Source organism: Marmota monax, unplaced genomic scaffold (assembly GCF_021218885.2).
Source record: "Marmota monax isolate L192 unplaced genomic scaffold, Marmota_monax_Labrador192_F-V1.1 WCK01_AAM20220418_F8-fsc00073, whole genome shotgun sequence".
Classification (NCBI taxonomy): Eukaryota; Metazoa; Chordata; class Mammalia; order Rodentia; family Sciuridae; genus Marmota; species Marmota monax.
This window is the reverse complement of record NW_026692846.1, coordinates 3,155,428-3,176,217: the sequence shown is the minus strand read 5'-3', so window position 1 is coordinate 3,176,217 and position 20,790 is coordinate 3,155,428. Positions and strand designations below refer to the sequence as shown.

Genomic DNA, 20,790 nt, shown 5'->3' with positions numbered 1-20,790 from the left:
ACAATAAGCTTAAGGGAAGGCACAGGACACACCTCTTTCCAATCACAGGATATGCAGTCCTTTCAAAACTGATGAAAACGCCAATGAGACAGGAAGGCACAAAGAATCATCCACAGAGTTTTAAAAAAATTAATGTCATAAAACACTATTTTTCCTATAAAGCAAGAAAACAAATCAATAAACAAGAATATTTTCTTTTTGTAAATTTACTTATAGCTAAAACCTGAATAGTATATACCTAAATAATTCTATGATTGAAGGGAAAAATCTTGGAATTTTTTAAATTATAAAGTACGAATTGACAATAAAAACATTTATCAGGGCTGGGATTGTGGCTCAGCGGTAGAGCGCTCGCCTAGCGTGTGGGAGGCTCTGGGTTCGATCCCCAGCACCACATAAAAATTAAAAAAATAAAGATATTGTGTCCAACTACAACTAAAAAATAAATATTAAAAAAAAAACATTTATCAGACTTATGAAACAGACAAATCAAAATTTAAAAGGCAACTTATAGGTCAAACACATTTATTAGAAAACATTAATAAAATGAAACAATTCATTTACAGGAGCAGAGCATGAATAGGTCCAAGTCCTCGAGGGAGGCCCGCTATACCTGGCCCTGAAGCAGGAGGCCCCAGCCAGGCTGGAAAGGTGCAGGAGCCCTCTCCCTAGAGCCACCCAAGAAGCAACAGGCAGGGCAACAAGACCAATGGGACAGGCGGAGCTAGAAACAAGACATGAAAAGCAGGACAACACAAGGCAGTGGAGGAGAGATGAGGGTGGTGACGGTGAAGATCGAGGGCAAAGCTATTCTCCACTCCATAAAACTGGTTCAGAACCAGCTCTCCAACCCCAGCCTGGGTATTCATGAAAATGGTTTGTAACTCCATACCACTTGCCTGCCTGCTGAATACAAGGGCCTGTGCCAACATACTTCTTAATGCTGGATGCTTTTATAATTGAGTTATTAACACATGAATTTCTTAATGCATAAATTAATGTTTTGTTAATAAAAATATATACTAAAGAGTCAAGTAGGAATTGGACCTTCAAAGGAGCAGACATCACAAAATAGGGGAAGGAGAACAGCAGCAGGAGACAAGATTGCAGGGAATCAGAACCCGTGGAGTTTGCCCTCGTGTGACAAGAAGCTCCTGGCAGCTGCTGGGGTGCAAAGACCCATGTGTTTAACTGCATGGCTTTCTGAGGATCCCTAGCGCACTCCCTTAGCACCAGGCCTCCACTGGGGGACAGCAGTGACTTGCTCCCATGCCTGTCCAGTTGAATGTGTGAAGCTAATGTCAAAGCCAGGTCTAGAGAGGCTTCAGGGAGAAGAGAAGGGGGTGTGCAGGCTCACCAAGGCACCAGGGATGAGCCCTGAAACAGGAGATCAGAGCAGGCATCTGGGAAGCCAAACGAAGAGCACGCACCTTCTTTTTGAGGAAATGAAATTTTCTTACTATGATGCCTTTACAAATGTTTCTGGAGCATCTTCTGAACATACTAACAGGCTGCAGACACCTTCTTTCACTAGTTACTATCTGTGCTATATTTTATTTACTGTGAGAAGTAATAATGCTCTTCAAACTACACACCAGGCCTTTCTGTTACTTTTGTTTCAAGAGCCAGTGTGTGCTGAGAGCTGACCAATTCTTTTCCTTCTTGCGCCTGAAATCCTCCTCTGAAGACCATTTTTCTTTCTTATGTGCATTCTGCTGGTTCCCTATGCTGGTGAACTCTCTGATCACCAGCTTCTTTGCTGAGCCTCCTGAAGCATCTGGATCTTCCCCTGCTGCTCTGAACACCTGGTTGGGCTCACTGGCTGGCACTGCCACCAAGGTCTGCCAACCTGTCGGTCTAGCCCTTGCCTTTGCTAGGGATTTAAAGTCAACCCCTCACTTGAGGGCTCCTTTCTCACTGATTCTAGAACATTCGCAGGCATTGACGCACGGGGCAGTCTCTTCTTCCCCATTCTTTCATTATTCTAGATTATCTACTAGAAGTAGGTTGACTTTTTATGTTACATAAACCTGCTTTCACATTTTCTATGTGTTCACCTCACACAATGTTCTCAGCAGTTTTTCAGCTATATCTAATGTACTGTTTTACCAACAACAATTCCTATTCAACTTTACTTGGAACAAGGTAAAATAAATTGGCTTAAAAGAAGAACAAAAAAAGCTTGCATACTTGCAGATTTAGGTTCACTGAGTATGTTATTACTCATTAGGAATGTCATTAAGTAAAACTGTCACTGACACGCCTGTATCTATGAAGATGACAGAAGCGTCTTAATAAAAGTGCCCAGGCATTCGAGCAGACTGGCAGCTGTCCTCAGCATGTACATACTTCACCACTTAGCTGATCCTGCGGTTGTCATTCAGACCTTCCCTGGCCACTGATGCAAGCCGGTGACACCACATGCTCCAGGAGAATTTGGTTAGCTAGTTCCTATTACGTGACACGTTTGAAAACCAAGCCATGCTTCTGACACACTCTGGAACCGGGACAAGACTGCAGTGCACTTCAGATACAGATTGTTTCCACAAAATGTGCTTTCTTCGCTCTCAAAATACTGATTTATACCCTTGGACCGAATATGACTGACCACTGCGTACACTGTCTACACATTGCTTGATTTCTGCATCAGTACCTACAAAGAGAACCCCTTGAAAGAGGCCCCTTGTTACCAGTTATGCTTCTCTCAAAATGTATTTATTTTTTTAAATATTTTTTAGTTGTCAATAGATCTTTTATTTTATTTATTCATATGTGGTGCTGAGGATTGAACCCAGGGCCTCACACATGCCAGGCAAGCACTCTCCCACTGAGCCACAACTCTAGCCCTCTCTCAAAATTTATTTATTTTTTATTTAATTAATTTAGTTTTGATATTGGGGATTAAACTCATGTGAGCTTGACCACTGAGCCATATCCCCAGCCTTTTTTGAGACAGAGTCTCACTACATTTCTTAGAGCTTTGCTAAGTTGCTGAGGCTGCCCGAAGTTGAGATCCCCCTGCCTGGGCTCCCCAAGACACTGGGATTACAAGCATGTACCACTATGCCTGGCTCAAATTTATTACTTCAGATGCACATTTTTCAGCTCACATCTTAAATTAGGAGTAAAATAAATAAATAAATAAATCACTATGGAGAAACAAAAAAAGGATAATTATAGGGATTTCTTCCAATTCACCTAAAATCATTTCAGTTTAATTTAATGTTTCAGAAAAAGTCACGAAGCCCTAACCGTGTTCCCTGTGGATGCACCACACATACTAATGCTTCTCAGGTGACCTGTAGCCATGAATAAGGTAACCAGAAGTTTACTGATGGGCAGATCAAGCCCTGCGACATAAACAGAGGCCATAGATCAGAAGGTAAAGAGTTGGGGCTCGCGTTCTATTTAGAACAGAGGTGGACACAAGTAGCCCTGAAAAGAAAGGTGCCTGGCAAAAGACCACTGGTGGTTCAGGTAGACCTAGCCTCTGAAGCAGCACTGGCCAGCAATTACAAACCCACTTCCTTTACACAGGAGCTACAACGACGAGCAGTGTGAATACTAAGCATGTACCAATGCACTGTGCATGTTTCTTTTTTTTTTTTTTTTTTTTTTTTTTTAAGAGAGAGTGAGAGAGTGAGCGAGAGAAAGAGAGAGAGAGAATTTTTCAACGTTCATTTTTCATTTCTCGGCGGACACAACATCTTTGTTGGTATGTGGTGCTGAGGCTCGAACCCGGGCCGCACGCATGCCAGGCGAGCGCGCTACCGCCTGAGCCACATCCCCAGCCCTGTGCATGTTTCTGACACATGAAACAAAGTGGGGTGTGTGTCTTACTTCCACTCCTCCGGAGGATGGGCAAGCTCATACTTCTCCCTCACGCTGGAGACACCCATGTCCACATGCAGCCAGTGAACCTCCTCCGACCGCAGGTGGCTGAGGCGGAACCCGTAGCAAGCCACATGCTTCACTCTGTGGCTGTCCACTATCTTCTGGATGATGCCCTGGAATACATCCCACAGAAAGAGCTGTTAAGAAACAAAAAGAGCCAGGCGCAGTGGCATACATCTATAATCCCAGTAGCTTGGAAGGCTGAGGCAAGAGGATCACAAGTTCAAAGCCAGCCTCAGTGAGACCCTGTCTCTAAATAAAATACAAAATAGGACTGGGGATATGGCTCAGTGGTTAAATGTCCCTGAGTTCACTTCCTTGTACTGAAAAAGAAGAAGAAACAACAAAGAAACCAAAAAGACTGCACGGGGTGGTAGCCACACATGTACCTAAGGAGCTCAGGAGGCTAAGGCAGGAGGATTTCAAGTTTGGCTAAATTAGCAAGGACCTAACCAATTAATGAGATTCATCTCAAAATAAAAATAAAAAAGGTTTGGGATGTGGCTCAGCAGTAGAGCCCTCCTCCTGGTTTAGGTCTCCAGTACCAAAAAAAGAAAAAAGAAAAGAAAATGAAAAGACTGTCTCTTTTAATTACCAGACATCTTTGGTAAAACAGCATCAAGTTAAATAACTTAGTTAATTTTATATAGGAATTTGTTTCCAAGAAGGATTTTTATGAACAAGGGAAGTTTTAGAAAAACAAACAGTAAGATGCTCTTCCAAGTCCTTCCTGATAAACGCAGCACAGTTAACTTCAACACTTTGCAACGCCGCCCTCAAATGACCCCAGCCCTGCCAAGATGCGCCAGCGTTCTTCAGGTTCCACTTCCCAAGGACTGGCCCAAGGGGAGGTCAGAACATTTCTCAAGACCAGGCTAAAACATCATGTTTTCTAAAAACACACGTTCAGGAACATTCAATTAAGCCCATGTTCCTGGTGATGTTCAAAATAAAGAGTTCTTGGGGGGGCCTCATCAATCTATTCTCTGCTCTCACAGAGTATGCAGCAGCCTATAATACCCCAAATCCAAAGCTTGCAACACACCTGTCCCTGAGTCTGGAGGAGGTGGGCGTGAAAGCTAGCTCCCACCCCACACTGTCCCTGTGGAGACGCCACTGAGAGGGTGTCTGCAGATCAGCAGCAGGTGTGAGGACTCAAGTGCTACCCTTCATGGGAGGGGCAGAGAAAGCCAGGACCCAGGGGCACACTTCCCAGGCTTTCCAGTGATTGAGAAAAGCTGCTTTTCTGGGGGGGCAGAGAGTAAGAGTTCTTTGAACCCAGGGTCACTTCAGTACTAAACCAAATCCCCAAACTTTTTTTTAATTATTATTTTTGAAACAGAGCCTTGCTTAGTTGCTGAAGCTGGCCTTAAATTTGCAATCCTCCTGTCTCAACCTTTTGAGCCAGAGGGACTGCAGGCTCATGTCACCATACCTGGTATGAGAAAAGCTCTTTAAGTAATGCTAATTTTATAACAAAACATGTCTATGAAAACAAATCATCACTAGTTATTAAAAATTAGCAATTAACTGAAGCTACAATAACTTGTAATGTAAGCCACATTTTTTTAAATTCCCACACTTGCTATTTATTCATTATGGCCTCATGCTGTTGATAATACAATACAGGATGTTCCCGGCCTCTCCATTAAAACAAACAAACATGACACAGCACATTCACAAACAATGAAGGCTGCACAGTGCCCTGGAGTCTGGCTTGGTGGAGCTCCCTGAGTGCTGAATGGGTGAGGCAGCCATTTGAGCTCCCTTTCAGGTGTCCAACCACACCCAGGAACAGTGGTAGAGAGCAGACAAGCTGTCAGAGCACCAACAGAGGATCAGGCTCCGGTGATCCATGGCGGTCCTAATATGACACCAACAGCCTTTCGTCCTGGAGGGTAGTCTGTGGCCGGCAGCCCTCCATCTGGATCTGAGAGAGGCATAAAGTGTCCTTTCTGGCTTTTTGAGGCAAAAAGCCTGGAATTCTGACAGGGCTGGTGTAGATGACGTCCAGGCTCTACACTGCACAAGGGTGTCCAGTCGCGGGAACCATCAGCCCAGTTACTGACTTCGGATCTTGCGCACTAGGTGAGGGATGCCTGGATAAGGGTCGATGCTGCTTACGGACTCTCTCCAAGCAGAGCTCTGTAGCTTCTCCTTGCCAGCACGCATGTCCCTGGCCTACGAGCAAGGGGACTGGCACCACTCTAGAATCCCCACAAAAGCAGCTTTGTCCCCCTTCCCAGATCTGCCAGCTCAGCAGCCGGGGCAGCAACCTAGTCACCTTATGGTGCACAGTGTGTCACACCAATACCTGTGGCTCAGCAGCTGGGCAGTGACACCAGTCACCCTTTGCACAGTGTGCCACATGCCTTATATCTCATTGTCACCATGGTTCAAGAGCAAGCCCTCTGCTGTTGGAACTAGAACAAAAGCCTGTCTTTCTAATCTGTTTCAGTAAACTGGTCTATGTTTATACCCAGAAGCCAACTGCAAAGCCATGCAGGGTATTAATCATTTCTTAATACTAGTGTCTGCCACCATTCACATCCTAGGGAAATTCCTCTTCTCTGGGTGCTCTCACTGACGATCCCACAAAAAGGTCCCTTCCTTTCCTCTCAGTGCACAGAGCAGCTCCTGGAACCCACCTGCTGTAAATCAGTGTCCATGGAGAGGCTGAACCTGGAGCAGCCCTGCTTCAGAAAAGGCCCATGGTCTTGTTGCTTGTTGGAGGAGACTGACTTTGAGTCCACGCCCTGGACCACACCGCCTGAAGAGACCCAGGTGACTTCAGTTTCCATATTGTAGCACTTTCCATATTGTCACACTTTCACACTCCTCCAAGTAACTAAAAGTATAACCATGCAGGGGGTTCCCTGTTTTGTGCTGTGCTTTCTCATTATGTGTCTACACTGTGTTCCATCCTTTCCTCATTCTCTGGTTCCCTCAGAGTCTCTGGACAGTGGCAGACATGAAATGTGGGGTTCTTAAGTATATGGAGCTGATGCTGATTTAGTCAGTTTTTTTCCACTGGTGCGACTAAAAGACCTGATTAGCAAAATTGTAGAAAAGAAAAAGTTTATTTGGGGGCTCACAGTTTCAGAGGTCTTAGTCCCTGGAAGGATGGCTCCATTCCACAGGGCTCGAGGTAAGGCTGAACATCATGGCAGACGAGGGTAGTGGAGGAAGCAGCTCCCATGGTGACCAGGAAACAAGAGACAGACTCCACTTGCCAGGTACAAAGGTATACCCCATAGCCATGCTCCCAATTTACCACTTCCTCCTAGTACACCCTACCTGCCTCCAGTCACCACTCAGTTAATCCTATCAGCAATTAATTCACTCATTAGGTCAAGACTCTCATAACCCAATCATTTCTCCTCCGAACATTCTTGCGTTAGTCTCACATATGAGCTTCCGCGGGACACCTCACATCCATATCATAACAGATGCACATACTCAACAGCTTATAGATGTTATCTTGAGCACCAAGTATTTGCTTGTGAACAGCTCAGCAAGTACCTGAGAAGCAGAGGTTAGTGATGGAGAAACTCAGACACCACTGGCTGCCATTTCCATAGCACATGCTCGTTCAGATATACAGCACTCACTTCTGGCATGCATACATTTATAAATGTGAATGTCCCCAGGGAGTGAGAGAACATGGTTTATAACATACTACTAAAGTTAGCTGAATAAAAATTTAAATTCTCATCCTACTGTGCATGACAAACTTGTCATAGGAAATATAAAACAATACTCAGCTACTCTGAAGCTTCCACTTTTCCATCTGTTCCAGGTTTTTAAAATACCCAATTTTCTGGAAAATATAGAAATTTTTTTTTTTTTAGAGAGAGAGAGATTTTTTTTTTAATATTTATTTTTTAGTTTTCGGTGGACACAACATCTTTATTTTATTTTTATGTGGTGCTGAGGATCGAACCCAGTGTCCTGCACATGCCAGGCAAGCACACTACCGCTTGAGCCACATCCCCAGCCCTGGATTATTTTCTTATATTGATATTTTGGTTAAAAGAACTCTTTTTTAAAGTTTAAAGTAAAAGAAGCCCACATCTGCATTTCTCGCAGCAGGAGTAGACGTAGTCATTTCCCTGCTGATGGGTAGTGTTTGTGCTTGTGTGGTTGAGAAAGCTGCTGCCACACCACAGGCACATGTAGAAATGGACAAGCTGCCTCAGGAGCAGCTGCCACAAAACGTGCTCAGGGAGGCAAGCAGCTGGCATCAGGGCGGCTCTGAGAGGCCGTGACCCCGCTGCTAGCCTGCCTGCCACAATGCTAACAGCAGAACCACAGGACACACCCCAGGCTTTTCCTTGCTGCTTCCCAATGAGACGAGGCTGCACAGTGTCCTCCTGAGTTTGCCTGGTTCCATCTGGTCCCCCATCTTTTAGACAGTGCTGTGGAACGAAACCTTTACTTCTCTCAGGAGTGTGTCATAGGACGCCTTCCTCCAGTTCATGAACCCACTGTGTATGTGACACTAGCAACTCAAGCCCAGGTGAGGTGCCATCTTCACCCACGGAGGGCCAGAGTCTAGCAGGAGCACTGACAGTGAACGCTGCAGGTGAGCAACAGCTGACTGGGGATGCGGGGAGGTAAGGCAGGGAACCATGCAAAAGGGAGGTTTGATGTTTCCAGTTATCTCCCCACACTTAATTTTAAAGATGAGCTCATTATCATAAGAAAGAGACATTGAAGCCACATAGTGCCATTATGTCCCCCTAGGACTGACCTGCAGTGCGTGGCATTTCCTTCCTCTATGTACTCCTCCTCTGGACATTCTTCAAGAAGTGAAAGCATCCCCATCTTCTTCTCTGATCACACCCTGTACTGCCAGGACCCATCACTGAGTCATCCAACCAGTCCAGAGCTTCAAGTCCTGTTTCTACAAAGCCCTCCACTAAAAGGACACACTTCCACTGCCTAAGTCAACAGTCACCACACTCTCAGGGCTTACACAGCACAAAGCGTTGTCTTCAGGATCTAGAGAGCACCAGTCTAAAGTGGGTCTCTCTGGAGCTCTGGCTTTGCTGCCTGCAGATTCTTGGCGCACTGGCATGCTTTGGCTCACAGTTCCTTCCTCCATTCAAAAGCCAACAACATGGCATCTGACCCTTTGTCATAGTCACTTCCCTCCGACCACAGACATGTAAAGTCACTAGTGTTGGACTTCCCTGTTCCCAGGCCACACCTGTGAAGGCCTTTTGACCATGTGAGAGAACACCCACAGGTTCTGGGGCTTAGAGCATACCAGTCTTAGTGGCCACACTTCTGCCACTACAGAATCCCACTCTGCAGATCTGGTGAGGAAGAATCCCTCTTCCTCGGAAGCTGGCACTGACTTTGCGCTCCTCCTATGGAAGTCCCAGGTGCACCTTTATCTGACAGAAGGCTGCTCCCTTGGTATGGGAAGCACACCACACAGCGCGGCCACCTCCACTGACTCCTGGACTAGATCTCCTGGGTGATGAGCTGTAGCTGCCACGTCAGCACTTGATGGTTCTTCCCTTTTTGCTTCTGTCCTTCCACCTCAAGAACAAACCTCTGCTGCCTCTGGGCTTTTTCTCTGCAGCTTCCTCATCTATCTCAGCCTTCACAGAATTGGAGAGAGAGGGCCTTGTTTCGGGCTAAGTTTTGGCTTGTGGGCTGCCCTGGATGGATGGATGGTCTGTCTAGACTGCTAAAACTGCCTCCATTCAGCAATAAGGTGTTTCACTTTCTTGTCATTCATGCACTCACTGGAGCAGCACTTCCTTCCAGAACCTCCCTTTGCACTCCACTTAGCTACATTTGGCACAAAGGCGTTCCTCATAATGCTTCATCAGTTTTAGATTCTAAGTGAGAGACTTGCAGCTATTCCTTCCACTTGAACAGAGACCACTGTGGGTTGTTAGATGGCACAACTTCAATACGACTGTATCTCAGGGAACAGGAAAGCTGGAGGAGAGGGAGAGACAGGAGGTGGCCAGTGGCTGGAGCAGGGACAACCCACACATAATTTATCAATTAAGTCTGATGCCTTTCATGGCTGTGTGTGTAGAGCCTCCAATGATTATGGCAGTAAGATCACAGGTGACCATAACTGCCTTAAGAGTAATGAAAAAGTTGGAAATACGTGAGAATTGACAAGATGTGACAGAGACATGAAGTAAGTCCACTCTCCTGGGAAATGGTGCCACAGAGTTACTCAACACAGTGTGGACACAAAACTCAATTTGTACAAAGGAAAAGGAAACAGTATCTGCAAAGTGCGCTACAGCACAGCATACTCCAGGAGGGATGCCTGTGCAGCGTGATAACTGGGTGGCACCAAGGCTGGGCCTAGACAAACCCGAGCTCCCTCGGCAGGGACAGGCAGGGTGCCGAGTCAGATTGTGCCGTAGCCTTGGGAGGTGAGGGGAACTCTAGAGAGGAGCAAGGCAGACCATAGTCAGGCAGCAGCCTGCATATGGGCCTCACCATCCAGACTCCTGCTGGATGGCTGCCGTGGCTCCTTCTAGCTCACTTTTCTGCTCCGTCCATTACACCCTAAGTATTTTCAAAGACAGCTGTACGTTAACTTTCCACATTACTACTTTCCTGCAGGAATCTTCTTCATTCTGGATTTTCTTGATTAATAATTATCTGGTATCATCTTCTGAAGAACAAGTCACTCACTGTCCTGAGCCCTTTGAAGATAACAGTCAACATTTACCTGCACGTGTAGTCACTTAAGGGAAGTCTGGTGTAAACAGCATTCCTTCTCCTAGGTAGGGAGGGGAGTCTGTCATGAGTAGACTGTAATTTTCTCTATATTGTCATATTCTAAAATATCAGTACAATGTTTCTGGATGACTGACCTGCGTATATATGTGTGTGTTTTACTAGGTATTGAACCCAGGATGCTATACCACTGAGCTGCATCCCATAATATAAAATTTACCATTTTTTTAAATTGTTGATGCTTTATTCATTTATATGTGGTATTGAGAATCAAACCCAGTCCCTCACACATATGAGGCAAGCACTGTACCACTGAGCCTGAGCCACAGCCACAGCTCACAGCCCCTTTTGAGACTGGGTCTTGTTAAGTTGCCCAGACTGGCCTTGAATCTGTGATTCTCTTGCCTCAGTCTCCTGAGCTGCTGGGATCACTGATGTGTGACACCACACCTGGCTGAATGACTAATCTTAACATTGTACAGGCTGGGTTCATCTTGCTGTCTGAAGTGACCCATGCTTGTGTCCAGAGCAGTCTAGAGCATGGGCTTGATACCTGGCCATGACCAAGATGAGTGAGGTCTGCAGTCACAGGTTCCTAAGTTGCTTAGGGAAAGAACATAGCAGGCTGGCAACACTGCTCAGTAACCATGACTAGATTCATGACTTGCATCTGATTTTGGCGGTACCTGGGTGGTGACATGGGTGCAGGCTGATCCTGCAGGTGGAAGTGTCGATGTGACCAGCTCACAAGCCATACCACCAGAGGCCTGAGGCTTCCTCATATTGAGGTGCTACACAGAGATGATCTTCAATCTGGAAAAAGGCACATGCCAAGCCCAGAGGCACCTGCTCTCTCCAGTTTCTGAAAGGAATCACTGTGAACTGACACTTCACCTACAAACTGTGGAGTCCTGTGAATCCTTTTAGCAAACGAATCTTTAAATCAATCACTGAGCACATACATGTAAAAGGCGTAAACTTTATTAATTGAAACACAAGAAATAAAAACTTCTCTTTCAAGAACTAAAAAAAATGGGGGGGGTGGCGAACAAGTCAATACCATTACATGAATATGATTCAGCTAATATTTTCTTAAGAAATTTTATAACTAAAACTATAGTCAGTCACATATTAAGTAAATAAAGCTTAAAAGGAAAAAGGTAACATCCTGACATTTCTGTAACTTGGAAAGTATCTGATAAGTAAGAACCTCTTCATCTGTTTTTTGTATATATCCTTCAACTTAAAATAAATATGCATTTAGAATGTCGCCTGGGAGATATACTTACCCTGACATCAGTAGCATCTCCGTGCCTGATAATACTGGCCCAGGTGGTTGGCTCATTATTGCTTTCAAAATAATGAAAGACCTTCAATACTCGCTCCATGGCACCAGGGGAACGTTCCATGCCAGGACCCAGGTGGGTCTTAGCACTTGAGTGTGGCGTGTGGTTCAAGTTGGGGTCAAGGTAAGCAGCTGCCATTATTTTGCTGGATGCTAGGTATCTATCATATTCTGTTAAGAGAAAAAAGTTTTTTTCAATGTCTAATATTTGAAATCAAATCACAATATGATGCATTAGTATTTATATTATCAACACCATTCTTCACTCTCTCCCATGATGTATCATGCAGAAGAAATTTGAGGTGAATAGGGTCTTAACCTGCCACAATAATCACTGTGTCCCCAGGCCCAAGGCAGGACCTGATTGACCACAGTATAACACAAACTTGTTGGAGAATTCATTTGAAGAGCAGGACTCCTGTTTAAGTAATGTAAAAAATTCACTGTGCTATCTATGTCCCTTCCCTTTTACTTCTACAGTCTTGAATTGTGTGGAAAAATCTCATAGCAAAAGCCAGATTTGTTAATTAAAAATACTGCCCAGTTTTGAGAACTTTCCCCTAAGAAAAAAGTTCATTCTTCCTACAGTAAAAACTCAATGAGTAGACTTTATTCATACTAAGACTGGCAACTAAAAGCACTAGAATCAGGGACTGGGGATGTGGCTCAAGCGGTAGCGTGCTCGCCTGGCATGTGTGCGGCCCAGGGTTCGATCCTCAGCACCACATACCAACAAAGATGTTGTGTCCGCCGAGAACTAAAAAATAAAATATTAAAATTCTCTCTCTCTTAAAAAAAATAAAAATAAAATAAATAAATAAATAAATAAATGCACTAGAATCAAAACAAGTTCCTCCCACTTAGTCAAGTCAGGTTAAGCAAGAGACTCTGATAGAGAACTACTGAAAACAAAATAGCCTAAGTGACTGCATTATTTCATAAACTCACCTTGAGATTAAACTGAAACTATGGATTTTAAGAAAACAAAACAAAACTGATGTTTTGGGGCTCGAGGAAGAGACAATCTGTGGCAGCCCGAACAACAGTGATAGAGATGGAGCCAGAACCTAATTCCTGACAGCTGCTTCTTCCTACAGGCAGCTCAGGTCTGAGAGCCAGAAGAGTCCAGGAAAGGTGGCTAGTGGGAAAGAAGCCAGCAGGACCTTGGGCAGCAAGGGGCTGGCATGCTGGAAGACTCCGCCTCGGCCTGAGCCCCCACTACAAGCATTTAGTTACAGCAGCCCCAGTTAAGACACATATTTACAACCTGTCAATATGTATGTATAAGGTCATTCACTCCTGCCTGGCCCAAGAGAGTAGGCAAATGAACTACAGCAAATTCCCACAACAAAGTACCACGAATCTGTAGGGAAGGATCCAGGGAGGAGACAGAAATACCGCTACAAATAAAAACAATGAAAATAACTGCTAAAGTACACGTATCCAACAATACAGTTAAAAATTTAAAAAAATCAAGTTATCTCTTTTCTAAAAATAAAAGAAATAGTAAGGCATATCAAGGATTGAAAAAGACAAGAAACATTAGCACTATCAAGAATGAAGCAAAAATGAGGATACAAATAAAATGGTTGGGAAATAATTAATGACACTGAAAATAAAAAATCAATGCAATCCAGCAACTTCAATGTTTACAGCAGGACCATTCACAGTCACCAAGTCATGAAACCACTCCAGATGCCTGTCAACAGATGAAGAATCAGGAAAATGTATGTATACATCAGGAAGTTCTAGTCAGCCATGAAGAAGAATAAAATCATGGCATTTACTGGTAAATGGAAGTAAATGGACAGCATCATGCTAAGTGAAGTAAGACTGGCCCAGAAAATAAAGGGTGGTCAAATGTTTTCTCTCCTATGTGGAAGCTGGAACAAAATAAGGGAAAGAAGGCTGGGGGCGGGGGGGGGGTTAATATCACAAAGATAAAGGAAATATCAGCAGAGCAGGAGCAGAGACAGAGAGGAAGGAAGAAGGATGGGAAATGGGAGGAAATGCAGAATGAATTTAACAAAATCATGTTATGTGCATATACAAATATACTTCAGGGAATTATCCCTTTATGTATATGTAGAAAGCACCAATCAAAAATGAGCAAATAGATGAGTAGAGGAAGGAAAACAGTAAGGGAGAGAGGAAGGAAAGGAGCAGGGGAGAGGGGAACGAAAGGGACAAACAGGAAAGGAAATCAAATTTGACACATTCATGATTTTGTCAAAATGAACCCAACTATAGTGTACAACTAAAATGCTCTAATTTTGAAAAAGACAATTAGATAAGAGATGAGACTATTAATATATTTTAATATTCTTTTTTTAACTTTTTTTTGTTGTAGATGGAAACAATATCTTTATTTATTTTTATTTGGTGCTAATGATCAAACCCAGGGCCTCACACGTGCACGGCGGGCGCCCTACCACTGAGCCACAGCCCCAGCCCTATTTTAATATTCTTAATAAGAGAATATAAATAACTTCATGCCAATGAACTTGAAAATTTTAGATGGAAGACAATCCTTTCAAAACACAACTCAGGAAAACTGAGACAATAAACATAAAATTTAGAATACTATTAAAAATAAACAATCTATAATTAAAATTATTTCTATAAGAATATTTGCATTCTTCCAATAAATAAATGGAAAAAATATATTGATCTCACAGAAAAATTCAACAAATATGGAATATTTCCAAATTAGCTTATTGAGACAAGCAAAGCAGTGGTATCAAAACCTGTCAAGGACAATACAAAAAAGGATACAAGCTGGTATCTCCTAAAATGAAACATTTTAACAAACTGTTAGCAAATTTAATCCAACAATATTTAAAGAATACATCACGAAAAAAATGAGTTTATTCTAGGAACGCAAAGGTGATTATGCATTCAAAAGCAATTTGTAATTCACCACTTTCAGAAAGGAGAACAGCCACAATTATCTAGCACAGACAGGAAAAGCATGTCATACAATTTACCAACCACTCATGATAAAGGGCTCTTAGTAAACTAGGAATGAGCTTCCTTAATCTCCTGATGAGTAGCTCCAAGAAACTCATTAAAAGCCGGGGGGAAACGTCCCTTTCCTAGACTAAAAATAAGACAAGGATGCTCACTATAACCACTTCTAAGTAACCTTGCCCCAGAAGTTACTACCAATTGCTGCAGGTAGAAAAAAAGAACACAGGGTGAAAAGGAAGAAATAAAACTATCATTATTCACAGACCACATAATTACCTATAAAGAAAATCTGAAATAATCTACAAATAAACTTCTGGAATGAATACAAGGCAATGTTGCTAGACCATCAACTAAAAGCCCACTTGTGATCACTCTGGTTTCCTCTTTGGGGCAAGAATTCGGCACTGAGCTTCAGGCCGTAGGGGTGTATTCGGACATGTCTTATTTTCAGTCTCACTGCCCCCCTGACTTGCTCAATATTATTTGTACTGCTCTCCTGTTGCTAGTATATCAGATCCTCTGATCACATTTTCTGGAGTGGGTTAGGATCTCGCTGTGCTACCCAGGCTGGTCTGAAGCTCCTGGGCTCAAGCACATTCCTGTCTCAGCATACAGAGTAGCTGGGTGGACAGACATGTGTCTGATTTCTCTTAACATTTTTTTTTCCTTTTTTTGGGTGGCCCTGGGTATTGAATCCAGGGGTGCTCTAACACTGAGCTACATTCCGAGCCCTTTTTGAGACAGGGTCTCACTAAGCTGTCCAGACCAACTTCAAACTTGTGAACTCTCCTACGTCAGTGTTATGGTTTAGTTGTGGTATCCCCCCAAAAGCTCATGTGTGAGACAATGCAAGAAGGTTTGGAAGAGGAATAATTAGGTTATAGCCTTAACCTAATTAGTAAATTAATCCCTGGTGGGATTAACTGAATGGTAACTGAAGGCAGGTGGGGTATAGCTGGAAGAAGTGGTTCATTGGGGGCATGGCTATGGGATATACATATTTTGTATCCAGAGAGTAGATTCTCTCTCTCTGCCTGCTGATCATCATGTAAGCCATTTCTATCTGCCACTCTCTTCCACCATGATGTCCTGCCTCACTTTGAGCCCCAAGGAATGGAGCCTGCTATATATCAGACCTCTGAAATCGTGAGCCCCTAAATAAACTTTTCCTCCCCTAAAATAGTTCTGGTCAGATCTCTTAGTCACAGCAGAGAAAAAGCTGACCAAAACACTCAGCCGCACAAGTAGCTGGAATTTTACAGGTGTGTGCACTGCACCCAGCTTTTGGAACACTCTTAAAATGCAATGCTTTTATTTATCTATTTGCTTTAGGAAGCACTTGATAGTATGCTTTACTTTGATGTCCTTACTGTCTCATTTGGGGACCAAGAAGAAGTGCTTACCATTGAGCCTCATCCCCAGCACCTCCCTCCTCTTTCTAAATTCTTACTTTGAGGCAGGGTCTCACTAAATTGCTGAGGCTGGCTTTGAACTTGAGATCCTCCTGCCTCAGCCTCCTGAGCCAGTGAGATTACAGCCATCAAAACCTTTTTAAAAAGATAAGCCTGTTACAGTGTGAGTGAAGCAGTTTTCCATGACAGAATGTGACTGTTTTACAGTCGAATGCTTTTATTTGTTTGTAAAAATGCTATTTGGACCATGCATTCTCAAATGGACATTTCTGCCACCATGCCTTTCTCACCTCCCTCCAGGTAGTTCTGGGCCTGATTCTGTTAACAACTCGACCCCCAACACTCCCAGGTGGCACTCAAGTCTCTTCATGTGTCCTTTTGCTGGTCTAGAGGGCCGAGACCCTGACCTGGGGTGCCTGGAAGGGTGTTCCAGGAATGGCCAGCCATGAAACAAGTCCTGAGCTGCCTTCTCTAGATTGCCTGGTCATCTTATTTGTGTGGTGCTGCCTTTGTTCTGACCCACAGCTGGAACTGCATGACTGGGGCTGCTGATCTCCAACTGTGAAAGTTGTAAAGAACAATGGCTCTCACCCCCACAGGGAGAGGTGGTCCCACTGGGCTCTGCTGTCACTGTAGCCCTCGAGCATCTGCTGCCATTCTCTTACAGCTTCTCAAGATTTCTCCATCAGAGGTATCTAGTATTTTTGCATACTGCAGAGTATTGTTCTCAAAAACTATCAAGGTAGAAAGATTTTAAAACCCAAAACTGTGTTTTACATGGTTTATACTGGTAACACTATTAGTTTGTGATAAAGGACCAGTTTTGTCTTCAGTTCAAACATGCCACACATCAATACGTTTGTAAAATATAATGAAAAGGAATTTCTAGAAAGATGAAGGTTACAAAAAAAAAAAAAAAAAAAAATAAAAACCAAGCACAAAACTTCTAGCATTAGAGTCAATAAACATAAAACTGCTGTGAAACTGGAAAAAGGTTTCAAGACGCTTACGGTCAGTTCTCAACCTTATCTTGTCCCAGAGGCTGGGGCACCACCAGCTCTGACTTCAATCAGGCTGCCTGGTTACACCCAAGTGCCTGAACCCTGGAGTGGCCATGCAGATGGTCATCAGCTGTCCACACCTCTAGGACAACCCTTTAGTTAAAAGGAAGCACCACAGGGTGCTTGAAAGAGGGAGGCTGGCTCAGAGTCAAGCCAAGAGGAACGGACTTCAAGGCTCAGTCCACGACTGGCTCTGAACATGAGGACGGCAGGACCCCAGCCAGCACCTGCTCCACAGGCCCCTCCTCCCTGCACTGCTATGCCCAGCCACTAAGCCCTTCAGCAGAACCCAAGCTGCCTGGTGAAAGTGAAGGGAAGAAAGTGTGTGGGAAGAAAAGCAGCCAGGGCCAGAACACAAGAGGAGGAGAAAAGGTATGCAAATAAGTGGACACAGCAGAGCAAAATAAAACATAACTTATCTAATTAAATGTATAGCACAAACAAATTGAAGAGTTCTTAAAATTCTGGGTAATAATCCCAAAGTGAATACTTAACCAGACTGATATAAAAATTGTCCTCCCTAATAAACCAAGGCATGGGTTTAATTTTCTCATAAAAAGTTTAATCTGAATGCCCTAAATTCCTTGTATTGATTTTACTTCTCTGCCAAAAGCTAATGTTAAATTAGTTAAAAGCTTGCTATCATAATATCAATGTGTGGCAGTTCCTATTTTCCAAATGCCCTTCTTCCATTGTGACTCTGATACTCTCCCTACCAAGAGGTGAGGCCCTGCATTCCTTTTACTGAGTCTGGCTTCTGACTACAGATAAGGGACTGCTCCTAAAGGGTGATACCAAAATAAAAAACACAAGCAGGTGATCTTGGTTTTCTTGGAACCCAGCCACCATGCTCTAAGGAAGTTCAAACAGCCTAAGAACTGAGGCCCCCAAGCCAAGCCTGGGTTGGGCTTCCAGCTGAGGTCAGTATCAACTTCCGGCCATGGAAAACAATCACCATCTTGACCAAGGATCTCTGGCTCCTGGTGAGTCCGGAGCTAACATCATGTTGAGAGAGTCCAGCTGTCCCTCTCAAGCCTGAGCCATGGCCAAACTACAGATTTGAAAAATAAGTAGTTCCTGTCATTTTAAGCCCTCAGTATTGGGAGGACTTGTTACACAGCAACAACAACTGATACTGAAGGTATGTGACTGAAGACAAGTAGTGCTCACTCTGCACAGCAGTGTGGGTCCTCACAAGGACTTAGCACAAGTATGTGAACAGCACCACCCTCGCCCCACCTCGCCTGTGAGCTGAGACATGGACTGCCCATCTTTTCCATGCTTTGGCCAACTACTGGGCTCCTTTCTAAGTGTGGATCAGCCTCTAATACTTCCATCACCGGCTAGTGTCCTTCCATGAAGAGTCTCCAAGAGGTCCTCTAACACAACCTGCTCTGCTGTGTCCCCCGCAGGGATGCTTCCACCCTTTCTATCACATAGCTTTCTTCAGCTATGTCTAGACACTCACCTTAAAGTTCCTCTGGCTGCTTATCTAGAGGCTCTAAAAGCAAAGTCAATGTTCCACATTGGCTATCCTTTTCCATAACTCCATTTACGTTCAACTAAAATCCTGCAGCTACTTGCACAGTACAATAAAAGGTACAGCCCACTGCACACTTATCACTCTTACTGCCAGGATGCAAATTTTATCATTTTCATGCTTTGGCCACATTTCCTCCAAAACTAAAGAAACTGCATCATCATAGTCTCCAGCACCAATAGCTTAATCAAAGTCAATCAACAAGCTGTGAGGGCTGCAACTTCATGGTACACTAGCTGGAACTAAACAGTTGTGTTTGCTGGTTTGTGAACACAACCTCATGCAAACCTAAGTCCAGTCCTTTCTCATTAACTTATCATCTTCAAGACTTCTAACCACACCTATATTATCTCCCTGTATTATAACTTTTTGTTTCCATTCTACATTTCATTTTTGTTGGCCAACTCCCTCTTCTGCTTACCCATTTTTATGCAATGTCATGTGGCTGTCTATACGTAAGGGAAAGAGATGAACTACTAATGTGAAAGAAGTGACACAGTGGCCACGGGTCTATGTGCACAGTTGCTCATACAGCCATCTGTAGACTGAGTTTGTACTTCATATAACTAATAATAATTAGGATACCACGGTAACAGAAATTTGAACCACTCTTGAGGGACTGGGTACAAGTTAACAAACCCATAGTAAATGAAATCTGTGCATACATGAATCATGTTCAAAGTAGGGTAACCTGTGTAAAATGCTCTGTCGTCATAAAAAAGATTTTTTGAAAATTTCAGATAATATGACAAATTGTACAGTTCTATACTTACTTTAAAGTATCAATATAAAAAAATTTAATGTCATATAATATTCAACAATTATCTTTAATATCAAGTTTAAATTAATTTCTAAAATCTCTAATATTGGAACCTCAAAAGAAAGTGGTAGGGGCTGGGGTTGTGGCTCAGTGGTAGAGTACTCACCGAGCCCGTGCAAGGCCCTGGGTTCGATCCTCAGCACCACATAAAAATAAATATAATAAAGGTATTATGTCCATCTACAACTAATAAATAAATATTTTCTGAAAACGTAATTGGTCTGGGGATGGTTCCATCATGGCATCAATGCAAAAAAAAATTGTTGGCTTTGCAAAATGACCCACGTCCCGGGATGACATTACACGAAAAGAGTGTTCAAAATTCAATTACACAAGAAGACCACCAGATAATTCTTTTTATATGAGAACATGTAATAAGAATCTAAAGAAAACAAAATGGTGGTAGCCTGATGACACTTGTTGATGCCACTGTTATTATCCTCCTAGCAGATGACAGTCCTACTGAGAAAATGAGCACTTTGATCATTCATTCAGTCTTTGAACTTTAACCCTTAACTGGAAGTGACCTATAGGCAATGAAGATTATTTCCTTTTACTGCATTTAAAAAAAAAAAAAAAAAAACTTGTTTTAGTTGTAAACAGACATAATACCTTTACTTATTTATTTTTAGTTGTAGATAGACACAATACCTTTAGACACAATACTTTTTATTTTTATGTGGTGCTGAGGACTGAACCCAGTGCCTCACATGTGCAAAGCAAGCGCTCTACCACTGAACTACAACCCCAACCCTTTTTGCCTGCACTTTGACTCATGTGCATTCTGGCGCATGTTGATGGCTGTTTCAGTCCATGCAATGGACATGCTTTTGTTAGTCATACAATATTAATGCAGGTGTCAGGAACTGTCAAATGTAATTCATTTTTTATTAAGCTTTTGTAAAAGTTCCAGGTCCTCAAATGTTGTTCAATAACAATGACTTCCTTGGTAGTTTGGGGATGGTCATTGCTGGCAATGGACGTTGTAACAAAAGAAGTTTTCATTAACTCCTGCCACTCAATGA

At 43.2% G+C, this 20,790-nt stretch overlaps 1 protein-coding gene across 25 annotated transcripts in view; it reads right to left on the bottom strand.

Annotated features, from left to right (window-relative positions):
• Ptk2 (protein tyrosine kinase 2) overlaps positions 1-20,790 on the bottom strand; it is a 229,663-nt gene that overhangs the window by 137,039 nt on the left and 71,834 nt on the right. For all 25 annotated transcript variants that reach the window (XM_058580855.1, XM_058580854.1, XM_058580847.1 and 22 more), the window contains 2 exons: positions 11,907-12,133; positions 3,841-4,007 (listed from right to left, as the gene is read on the bottom strand). In XM_058580855.1, coding sequence (XP_058436838.1) covers positions 3,841-4,007; positions 11,907-12,101 — 362 coding nt within the window. In that variant the 5' untranslated portion in view covers positions 12,102-12,133. Of the gene's footprint in view, positions 1-3,840; positions 4,008-11,906; positions 12,134-20,790 lie in introns of those variants that run through there.